Source organism: Monodon monoceros, unplaced genomic scaffold (assembly GCF_005190385.1).
Source record: "Monodon monoceros isolate NGI ecotype Baffin Bay Population unplaced genomic scaffold, NGI_Narwhal_1 Super_Scaffold_20, whole genome shotgun sequence".
NCBI lineage: Eukaryota > Metazoa > Chordata > Mammalia > Artiodactyla > Monodontidae > Monodon > Monodon monoceros.
Window position 1 is genome coordinate 90,029,473 of NW_021703777.1, and position 12,066 is coordinate 90,041,538.

General features: G+C 37.6%; 1 protein-coding gene across 1 annotated transcript in view; it reads right to left on the bottom strand.

Moving 5' to 3' along the window:
* The window catches only part of SLIT2 (slit guidance ligand 2), a 143,236-nt gene that overhangs the window by 69,332 nt on the left and 61,838 nt on the right, over window positions 1–12,066 (bottom strand). The window contains exons 14-18 of the mRNA XM_029234935.1: window positions 11,133–11,276; window positions 7,065–7,208; window positions 5,344–5,510; window positions 4,307–4,439; window positions 1,098–1,166 (exon numbers count right to left, since the gene is read on the bottom strand). Coding sequence (XP_029090768.1) covers window positions 1,098–1,166; window positions 4,307–4,439; window positions 5,344–5,510; window positions 7,065–7,208; window positions 11,133–11,276 — 657 coding nt within the window. The remainder of the gene's footprint in view (window positions 1–1,097; window positions 1,167–4,306; window positions 4,440–5,343; window positions 5,511–7,064; window positions 7,209–11,132; window positions 11,277–12,066) is intronic.

The window sequence follows — 12,066 nt, forward strand, 5'->3', positions numbered from 1 at the left end:
CTTTTTGCTTAATTTAATCATTTGTCATTTAAGCAGTTCTATACACTTCCTACAAAGTGTTTGGTTTTCACATACATTTAAGGAAAGCTGAAAAGGATCAACAGCCTCCACGTGCTTAGGGTAAACTTCACAATGAGAAACAACATTTTCTGCTACCTAGGTTTCTAGAATTCACTAGTTAGGAACAAACCCCCTCTTTTCTAGGAACCCTGGAAATATAAGACAGCATATTTACTCTAAAATCAGATAGATGTAAAAAAGTATTTCCCTTTATATCCACTATCATTGCTGATTTTTTTGTTTTGTGACAAGTTTTATCAATTACCAACAAGGCTACTCTAAGTGTGACATTATATATAGTAAGATTGTATCTTTTTAAAAATATAGTGTGCATAACTAGATTGAAATGAAATGTTTGTATGTTTACATATAATCTTGTATTTACAACTTAAAGATTGTAAAAAATTGTTTACATAATGAAAGAGAGATGCTACTTTAGGAGGACATCAAACCAAACTGGTAAAAACAATTCAATGTTTTGACGTTTATACTCAGAATGTCAGTATCTTTGTCAAGTTTACTTAAATACTATATGAGTAAATATGGATTTTATAAAATAAATTTTAATACTGGAAGCCCATATGTTAATTCATAGTGTATTTAATAAGAAAATCAAGCCTAATAAACTATATTTATAATATATTCTCAGTAAAGCTATTACTATCTACTCTTTTATTTAAAGTCGAGAATAAAAACATTGTTTTCCATTTTTCTCTCCTTGGATTGTCATAAAATAGCTCATATTCATCTTCAATAGAAGTATGCAACTTACTGCCTTTCTGTAATTCTCTGATACTTAGACTTCATTGTACTTGTACTTTGAATAGAGGAGGACCTTTTTCTAAGACGCACCATTGCCTGATTGATATTCAATGAAAATGTGGCTAGTGATCCAGAACCACAGTGAGCAAGAAGGGAAGCATCTAACTGAAGATGATTTATATAATCTGAAAGGTTCACTAAATCTTCTGCCCCTTGCTATCCCCATTTTCATGAAATAAAATAAGAAGTCAAAGACAGAAAAATACATTACTCACATAAGTGTTAAATGCTTGTAGTTAGAGAGTTCCTTAGGAACCAGTGTAAACTGGTTTCCATCCAGATACCTGAAAACAAAGAAACAATATTATTTTTTTAAAAAGTAACAATAGTGAATCCTCAAATAGTTGAACAATATTTCACTCTCAGTTGAAGAAAGGAAACACTTGGAAATTTCAGCTTTAAGATGTCATGTTCCCAGCTAGGACTGCTATTTAAGAGAAGTAAAAAACCACAGTTGTCCAATCCAGCAGAATTCTTTTGTGGATTGCTTAGGCTAAATTATAAAACCAAGGAGAGACTGGTGAGTCCGGTTCCTTGTGGTTTATCTAAGAAGGCAAGGCATGTATCCAACCATTTGTGTGTCAGCAAGAAGGGTCATTCAATCGCCTATATTTTAAGTCAGTCTTCAGTTCACTTGTGTTTATGTGGAAACAGCACCATGAAATGCATTCACTACTGGCAGGAAGTTGCTACCACCAGCAAGACCAATCTTTGCTGCCTTACTTTGTATTAACACACTTAGTAAATAACAACGGATGATTCAAAGGATATATTTGGGAATTTGAATGTAATTAGATTTCAGTTAAAAAAAAATCTTAGAAACAGTTCTACCCTTGTACATCTGCTTGGTGATATTAATTTTAGAAGGTTTCATAGAAAATCACAACATTTATCAAGTGTACAAGTACAGCACAGTAACGATACAGTAATAAGAAAATAACCACATGTAAGTCAAATTTCCTTTTCTGATTAGAGTCAGAAGAATGATCAGAAAATAAACAGTCTTTGGGCTAACAGTCAAGACACAGAAGTAAATGAATGCTTAAAGGTATATCCATGATGTCACAAAGAGAAAAATAATTTCATCTCCTCCCAAGGCTGTTCTTTCCCAGAATGTAGACGGTGATGGGTAAAAATGTCTTTCAGCAACTTGGGCCATCTGGTTATAGATGTGCCCACAAACAATTCTGCCACATTGGGCATGTTGCCCACCCTGCCCCAGGGCTGTGGCCTATCTCCAGATCCAAGGTTGAGGTTTGTATTTTTGCTGGATATAGAAGTAGCTGAGAAACTGCCTAAGAGAGCTATCTATTTCAAATCCTTAAAAATGAAAAAAGTTATATAAAAGGCACAAGTTATCAAAATATGTAATGAATATGTGATTAAGAGTCAGGCTTTTTATGACTTCTTATGCCTATTCAAATTTTCTGACTTCATGTTTCAACTCCTCTCCCCTCTTTCTTTTCTCTAGCTAAGCGTTTCTTGGTACCACTAGAGGGAAGCATAATCCCATGTACTTCAGCACTTTTCCTTTACTCTAAAAAGCATCCTAACACAAAGCTAAAAAGGTTCAGAATGTGCACTATGAATGCTTACAAGTAAAACAATCTAAGAGGGAAACTATATGGAACTGATTAAAAATAATGAATACCATTTGTTCAAAACTGTCCACCACTACATACTTATATTTGCCAAATTCTTTAATAATTTAATATAATATGCACATGGAAATTTTCTAATACATGGATATATGTTACTGGAGAGAGGGATCCTGCTGACTTGGTATGCTTCTAAGAATAAGCTCTTGGGGAGGCAAAGCTAGAATTCACAGGAGATGAGTTAATGTCTTCCTCATCTCTAAAACGTATTTTCTTTAAAAAAAGAATTACTTTTTAATAATTTGTAGAGGAATAGATTGAAGACTCAACTATCTGACAGAAGAAACACATAGATGGCATAGACAAATGAATCAAGCAGGTTCTCAGAAGTAATTTAACAAGGAAATTAAAAGACATTTAAAATTATTTGATGGGAATCAGGTAAAAGGACAAAGGCATGGGTCAGTTAAAATGGTAGAAGGAGGGATTTAGCATCAAAGGTGATCTAAATGTTATGCTGGGTATTATGTCCTTGGCTGGGGTGTTGTTATAATCAGTATTTTGCATATAGAATACTCTATAGCATCTATCTTCCCAACACTGGATGGAGGGTAATCTTCTGAAATAAATATATATCAAAATAAGAATTAAGAATTTAATCACACATACACATAAAGCAGTGCTTACAGTTAACTAACAACTGTGATTGGTAACAAAAGAGAGAAACTGAGCCCTTTACAACAGTTCAACTTCAAGAGGGAAGGTCACACACTTTTTCTCAAAGTATCAATTCAGGACCAAATTAGAATTCATAGAACTGCACATGATTTGAATATAAGTTCCTTGATAACTGAAGTGGCATCTTCTTGAACCTCATTGCCTATGTTCCAGGTTGCCAAAAGTTTATCAAATCTGCTCCTTTGCAATACTTGTACATTTGTGCATGAATTACAGGTAAACATCTGCATGAATTACATTTTTGATACATGGTTTCACACAGAAAAAGATAAACAGAGGCAGAATGATTCAATCACATATCAAGCATTTGTCCATGGTTCTTCGTATACAGATAAAGGAATGAAATGGAGCCTGCATACACCATTGTTAAGCAGCTAATGCTTAGGCTTATTCCATTCCACATATAAAGCATAAGGCAGCTGAGGAAGTGTGCGTGGTGCTTAGCATCTTTATATGTCTATATTGGCTATGTAATTTGTAAATATCAGTTCTGAAAATATTAGGGATAATTGGCCCCATGCCCTTTATGATCTAAGGGACTCTGATTCAAGTCCAAAGGGCAGTATCTCCTTTTAAGGGTAAAGATTATGTCAGCTCCTTCCACACCCCACGTATTTATGTATCCCTTGTGTGAGATATTCTCCAAGGGGACACACGGTAAAGAATAATCAATCATATGAAACATCCCAGCCACCATAGATAAACTAAATACATAGCATTTCTTAAGGTGCATTTGATGGAACATGAGCATTGCAAGATACTCCGTGAGAAAAGGGCTATGGAGACAAGTATGGGAACTACCTTAGAGTTTACATCCTCTCTCGGAGCTCACGCTGCACACTAGCATAATAAAGGCTCTGAGAAATCCTACAGTGAGAAACAAAGAGAAACACACAACCAGCCTTTCCCAAGGGGACCTGAACTAGCTTTTATATTATTTGCTTAGGGTTTTCCATGATACTAATTAATGGCCCACAAAATGAATGTTATTTGCAAACAAGACTCAAAAAGATTTTTGTTTGGTCTCCATTTCCCTTGGTGTGTGAAATATTAATCCTTCAGGAAAGGGAAAGACAAGCTCTACTTACAATTCAGTGACATCTCTTGGAATACCTTTGGGCAAGACCTTCAAGGCTTTGTTGCTACATCGGACCACCGTGTCCAAGCAGGTACACTCCGTAGGACAGCGAGAGAGTGGGGAACAACTATTGTCATCATTTCCTAAATTGCCAAAAGAAATACAGGAAAACCCAGATTCGTGGCTTTGAAGATGATAGGAGGGATTTTATGCCTTTAACTTAACAAACACAAGAGTCTTCAGTGATATGATGACTTATGTATAGGACATTAAGTATTTACAAATCGACACCATACATTCTGTGCAGGTCTCTTTTCAGACTGCCTAGGGCAGAATTCCAGAAAACAATTCACAGTTTGTATTATCAATACGATTATAATGTGTTCTTTGTTCAGTTGTTTATACAAATTATACTTTTAATTAGAATATGTAAACTGAATTATGGAGAAATTGAAAAGAGACAGACATGAAGAGACATAAAGGGACAGATTAGTTTTACACGGTTAGCAAAGTGTATATGGGCCCCTCATTTGAAACTATACGGCTCAAATGAGCTCTTCATTTATTGCCAACAATTATAGAACCTATGTTCTACCTACATTACAGGGCTATTATGAGAATTAAATGTGATGATATACAGAGAGTACTAAAAAGTGAAAACTATTATTCTTGTTAGGTTTACTAGAATTTCTATTTTATGAGTCAATTGCTTTTATCATTGGTAGTTAAATGGCAATTACTAAAGGAGACGCTTAGAATAGTAAAGAAAAACAAAAATGAAGCTATTTAAATAGTATCAACCACAAGCTGGAAATTAGAAAATCTTCTAAAACATTCAGAAACACAAACCAAGTAGAGCTAGATATGAGAGTACAGTCTGAGCAAGTAAGTGCCCTGTTGCTAAAACAAAACAGCAAAAACAAAGCAAAAAATGCATAATAACTATTCATTGCCTGAACTATGACATACTGTCTAATTATGTCCCACAGCATCAGAACAATCACCACAGAGTGTCTGGTAGTCAAAGACCTGGCCAGGCTTTCTTACCATCATCACAAGTGAAGTCTTGAATGGCAACATCCTGGATGGGGATTTCTTTGAGGAAGTAGGGTTTCTGACATCGAGGATTTCCCGTTACAATTCTTTTCTTCCTGAGCCATTCTCCCAACCAAGCCAGGTAGCAGTTACAATTAAAAGGATTGGCCAAGAGGTTTCTAAGCGCCACATGCAAACAATGCAGAGCTCAGTTTAGAGGTTCGCTTTCTGACTTCTCAAAACCCCATGCTACCATTTTCCCATACTGTATCTGTTGGAATGATTCCTTCTTAGTCTTTGTATTCACTCCACCCCCAATTCATGCTCAATCACACACAACATATGGGATGCGTTCTTTGACTGAAATATCTATGTTTGGAACTTAAAAAATAAGAACAATATTTTCATATAAGAATTCTTCAAATAATTTCATATGAAAAATAAAGTGAAGGTGGCAATTCAGGGTTTAGGCAGTGAATCCTGATAGATATCTCATTTAGAGATAATTTAAACTTGTCAGAGATCTGACTTACTGTCAAACTTCCCTACACTGATAATGCAGTAATTTAATATAAAGATGAAGGCTGATTACCTTATATTATTGAGTTTAACCTGACAACAGCTATTTCATTAATTTGTCATTTCAAGATTTCCATCTCTTATTTGCTCCAGAGAATAGGTTTCCCATCTGAACTGACAGCTGAGTTGATTAAATGCCAGTTATAAAAATGAACTTACTTCTACAAATCTCAATACTTTTGGCATCTCACCATTTCAGCACAAACCTATTGACAATCCCATTATTTATAAACATGCCATCTTTAATATGCACAAATTAGTCACTTGATGGAAAATGTCACATTTTATGTGGAAAGAGGATTAAGTACCTTACTGATGGATGGATGCTTCTCTCAAATTATTTCTTCAGGGACTTGAGCTATGTTGAACATGATTTTTTTCCTTCTAACTACCTTTTCAGTTAAATTAGTATTTTTAGATGCCACCATTACCAGGAAGCCATGTCAGTTATAAGGTTTATCATTTCAAACACTGCTTTTTAAATACTGACATACAAGGGGCCTGAAACACTTGGAAAGTTTGTTTGTTTTCTGACACTTTCTGAATTCTATCTGTAGACCTACAAATATTCTTTATTCTCCAACCGTCTACATAAAATGTGCTCTTGGATAGGCTCAGCCTATTTCTTTAATATCTTCTTAATATCACAGTAAATGCCCTCTGGTGAGCTTTTATTGTTGGTCTGGTCATCCTAATATATCTCCTGTCATTGTGAATGATCCTTTTGAGTACAGTCTGTTGGCAATAACCCTATCAACTCTGTTTTTATAATACTTATATTGTGAAGACTCCAATGTGAGAGCACTGGGAAAAACAAATCTACATTGCTTTTATTTGTAAAAGAATAAAATAATTCTCAATCAAATTATAAGATTACCATTTATAAATTAAGCCACATCACATTGTTATAAAAACAAATGACTGAAAAATACCATGATTTTTGTTAAATTTTAATATAGGATAGTAGGCAATGTTTTTAGAAAAATTAAAATAAGTTTAACATGAACAAATTTGTCCTTTTTAAAAAAAGTCTAAGTCTTTGATCTCATTTTTATGAAATGCTTAGTAATACATTAAAATCTTATCAATAAAAGTAATAAATATAATACACTGGCTCAATTAATACATAAATGAAGACTATTTGTCATACTTACAGAGTAGATAAAGAATGGAGAGTATCAAAAGCCCCTGGTGCGATTGTAGTAATTTGATTATCATATAAAGAAAGCAAACGCACAGAACTGAGTCCTGTGAAACTGTCGTTCCCTACGCAGCTTATACGATTACTTCTCAACATCCTGAGGGAAAAAAATACAACATCATTATGGAGATAAAATATCAGGCAATCAATTTTGCCTATCTTAAGACCGAAACAACCCCTCTTTGCAAATGTGTAGCATTCATTCCTGCTTTCTGAATGTTCTCCTGTCACTAGGATTTGCTGTAGATATGTACAAGTCATCCCTTGGCATCCCTGGGAGATTCATTTCAGGACCTCCTGCGTATACCAAAATCTGTGGCCCTCCATATCCACGGGTTCTGCATTAACCGCGGATGCTTGAATCTGCAGATGCACAACACGTGGATATGGAGAGCCGACTATATTAAGAACCTTGTGCTAGAATAAAATGCTTAGAGTTGTCAGTGATAACATTCAGTTACAAAAACTCATGAGGCTCAGCACCAGCTTACAACCCCATCTAGTGAGGGCAGAATGTTTTCCTTTAATGATACAATTATGTTTGCCCTATTACGTAATGTCCTAATTCACCTACAGCTCTCTAAGCCCTTGAAGCCCCATGATTTATATATTCTAAGAAGCATTACATTTGCTGCTGAAGAGAAAGGAGGCAAAAAAGAATCAATAGCCACAGAAAATGAAGAATTGAGGGCATCTCAGGGACTCACAGCCAAGTCAATGTCAACACGGGCTGGAGGAGGCAAACCTGACTGAGCTTCCACAAAGCCTGAACAAATTATTTGTTTTGAGTTTAGACTTAAAAGGAGGCAATACTTAAGAGATCCCAGTTGTTCACAATAAAATTCCTCTTGAAAAAAATTCTGGCCATTTTTTCTTTAGTCATTGCCATTAACAGGATTAACACTTTTGTCATTTCTTCATCACTGCTAAAATTTTAGCTGTTTCTCGATTCTTTTCCCAAAATGTTTATTTGTGGGGCTTAGAAAAGGAATGAAAAGCTTCTTAAACTCCCATGTAAAGATGAACAGTTGCCATAAGCTTTATTCAGAATTTCTGAAAAGTTAATATTTTCCTTAATGCTTCTAGACATGGGTTGATCACCCTGATAGAAGACTGCAAAAAGAACAACAAAGCATTCCTTTAAAATTCTAGATTGTCCTATAATAAATAAGAAATATCAGCTGTTGCATTCTGCTAAGTCGCAGACAACAAGAAAGGATAATGCCCTCCTTATCAAGGCATCGTTTTATGTTAGGAAACAAATGCACAACAGAAAAGTAGTCCTATCAGTACTATCCTTTGTCATAAATAGTAAAGAACATTTGGTCTTAATCTTGTTGGAGTCACGGACTCCTGGGAAAAGTCGAAAAAAGCTTTGTTTCCGTCACTAGAAAAATCCACAAGCCCACATATGTACCACATTTTGCCTGCAACGTCGGGGGTTCAAAGACCCACTGAAATATGTACATGTACGAACTAAGAGGTTTACTAGTCCTAAAGGGTTGAGAAGTCTACAGGCTGTGAGGAGGGTCTTGTCAAAATCTTTATAGCTCCAAGCTGAAAGAGACCACTTAAAGCAATAGCTATGTCCCAATAAACCCACAGAAGAACTGTTAATACTCCTAGCTTGGTCTAAATGATCTGTTTTGCTGCTTGAGGTACAGTGGGATTAAGTAGAGAGTCAGTGGGTGTCTGTCTCAGGTGCCAAAACACAAGAGGCACAAAAACATTGCTAGAAATATAACAAAGGAGAAGGCTGAATTTAGAGAACTTGTCTCACAGAGAGTCCTGTGACTGGACCTAGCCAGAAAAAAATACTTTGATAAACTCTTTGGAGTGGTGCTATGGACAGAACTGTGTCCCCCTAAAATTCATATCCTTAAGCCCTAACCCCCAGTATGACTGTATTTGGAGACAGGGCCTTTAGGGAGGTAGTTAAGGTGAAATGAGGCCCTAAGGGTGGGGCCCTAATCTGATAGGACTGGTGTCCTTAGAGGAAGGGGCACCAGAGCTCTCTTTTCCCACACAGAGAGGAAAGGCCACGCAAGGTCACAGAGAGAAAGTAGCCATCTACAAGCCAAGAAAAGAGTCCTCACCAGAAACCAACCCTCTCAGCACCTTGATCTTGGACTTCCAGCCTCCAGAACAATGACAAAACAAATTCCTGTTGCTTAAGTCACTTATCTTGTTACAGCAGCCCAAGGCTGTCTAATGTAGGTAGTTACAGGCTCACCCCTCAACCTCCCCTCCCCATCCCGACTCACACTGCCCCCTTAAGGAGAAGGCTCTAGTTACAACAGTCACTTGGCTACTATTTAAGAAGGGAGACTTTTGCCTGCTGCAGGATTTATGTTTTGCTGAGTTACCTGAGGCAGCTTGGGGGAGGGGAATAGGGGCAGGAGTAGATATAACCACTGCTTATAGTATATATCTTCTCTGTCCGCGTTCTACACTCCCAGGATCTCCTCCATAAAAAGACCAAAGGGATATTTGCATTACATTTTGCATTTCGAAGGGACTCCTAGTTAGCCCATGGGAGCGGTCAGCAGGTGGCAGGCTGTGTTGGATGGTTCGGCTCCAGGCTACCCCAGGAAGCTCTCCTTTCATGAGCAGGGGCTTTTTTGAGTAGGATATGAATTGGGGATGCTGCTGGCTAGGGAAATGCCTTCTCCCTCTACATCTGATAAAGGGCAGGCAATGAACTTCCTTGGTTCTCAGTTACCCTGGGCACGAGGGCTCTTGGTGGCTGCATGGGGCAGGGTGAGGGTTTGGGGGAGACAGTAGAGCTTGCAATTCCCAAGGGCGTGTCTTGGTTACAAATAATTTCCTTCGTGTCTTCCAAAGACTTCAGAGTTTCGTTGGTGTCTCTTCCAATGTTTAGGCCACCACTTTTGTCAAACATAATTTTATGCTTTAGAGATTATGAAAAATACGCATACACACAGAAGAAAATTCAAGTAACTCAAAGTGTTGTCCTTACTCGTCAATTCAAGCCCCATCTTCCTTGGCCAACAACCTTCTGGAAACACATAGGATTTCTTTTTCCCAACCTCCCTACCACTGAGTAAGTAGACATACACTTAGCATGTTTTCTTTGAAATAGACAGTAAAAGATATACCACCAGCCAGTTTCTCTCTTTTTCACTAAGACCTTGCAGGGGCAGATGAAGGCAGTCTCCAGCTAGGCTTATTCTGCTGCAGGTGTTGGAGTGGGTTCTGAAGCTAGCGACCTTGGGCCAAGAGAGAGTATTAGGTGGAGGTATTTGAGGAAAAGGAAAGAGAATGATTGTTCTAAGGAAGAACAGAGGAGCCAGATCTGTACAAGCACTGGAGCAAAAAAATCTTTTTTGTTGAAGATTCAACAGCCAGGAGAGGTTCTTTTGATTATTTGCAAGTGGCATACTGAAGTCAGAGGTATCAGAGTCAAGGACTGTTTGTTTTTTTTTAATAAATTAATTTATTTTATTTATTTATTTTTGGCTGCGTTGGGTCTTTGTAGCTGCGTGGGCTTTCTCTGGCTGCAGTAAGCAGGGCCTACTCTTGGTTGCAGTGTGCAGTCTTCTCATTGTGGTGGCTTCTCTTGTTGCAGAGCTTGTGCTCTAGGCGTGTGGGCTTCCGTAGTTGTAGCACGCAGGCTCAGTAGTTGTGGCGCACGGGCTTAGTTGCTCCGTGCATGGCCTGTGGGATCTTCCAGGACCAGGGCTCAAACCCATGTCCCCTGCATTGACAGGCGGATTCTTAACCACTGTGCCACCAGGGAAGCCCCAAGGACGTTTGCCTCTACAAAATGTGCATGTGTGTGTGTGTGTGTGTGTGTGTGTGTGTGATAGACAGAAAGAGAGAGAGAGAGAGATACAGACAGGGAGAGAGACAGATACAGAGACAGATATAGAGAGACAGAGACAGAGCAGAGATCGGGGGTATGAGGAAAAGCAAGAGCTATTCCCCCTCCCAGGAATATAATGACCTGGGAATTACAATCCTGTGGTAGAAGAATCACAATGCAAATACGAATACTTACAAAGTTTTGAGGCTTTCCAATCCCTTGAACATCTTATGCTGAACATTTTCCAAACGATTACTCGTGAGAAGTATTTCGTTTACACCAGCTGCGCCTTCAAATGCTCCCTCTTCAATGTCTGTGATCTTATTGTTGCTAAAATTTCTAAATGAAAATGGTTGAAACAAATATTTGAAACAAGTTCTTTCTAACAACGAGGGCACTGAGACAACATGTCTGATCATTTTCTTCTACTGAATGAACGTCTTCCACAAAAACTCTAAGCTCTTCACTGCCTGGCATTCCCAAGGCTCTGAAAAGTCACCACTTCCTGATTCCATCACGCCAAAGTGATAATAATACAAAGGAGAAATATCTATGCTGAAAAGTACCAGCCTGATCAATGATCTGCCAGGGCCCCCAGGGATATAAAACTCTTGAGGTCAGGTACTGAGTTGTGTAAACTTTTATGTTTGCCACCACACTTACTAAGAAACTTTTCAAAGAAGTGCCCGATTAAAACTGTTGAATGAATTAATGACTCAAAGAAGACAACTGGATAGAGAAAAGAAGGAAAGACTATGTTTGCATTTAGATAGCATCAGAAATGTATCTGAATCTGAGATTGTTCCCAGTTAAACTTCTCATGTAATAATATGTCAAAACAACCAACTTAACTGCCAGTATTTTGTATCATACAAAATACTAAGGCTTGCCCAGAGGGCAAGAACATCCAGTTGAGGTAACATCTTCCTATAGGTTCTCTCTCTTTCTCAAGGCTCACTCCAAGACCAGGGATGCCCACAGAACAAGGATCATTTTTAGGTACCATTTTATTCCTTTCAGAACACTGCACATAGCAGCTGCTGAATAAATATGTATTGAATTGAAAAGCATCTTAGAGCTAAAAAGAAAAAGCAGTTAACGTCAGTGAAAAAGGAGGACAGTTAAGAAC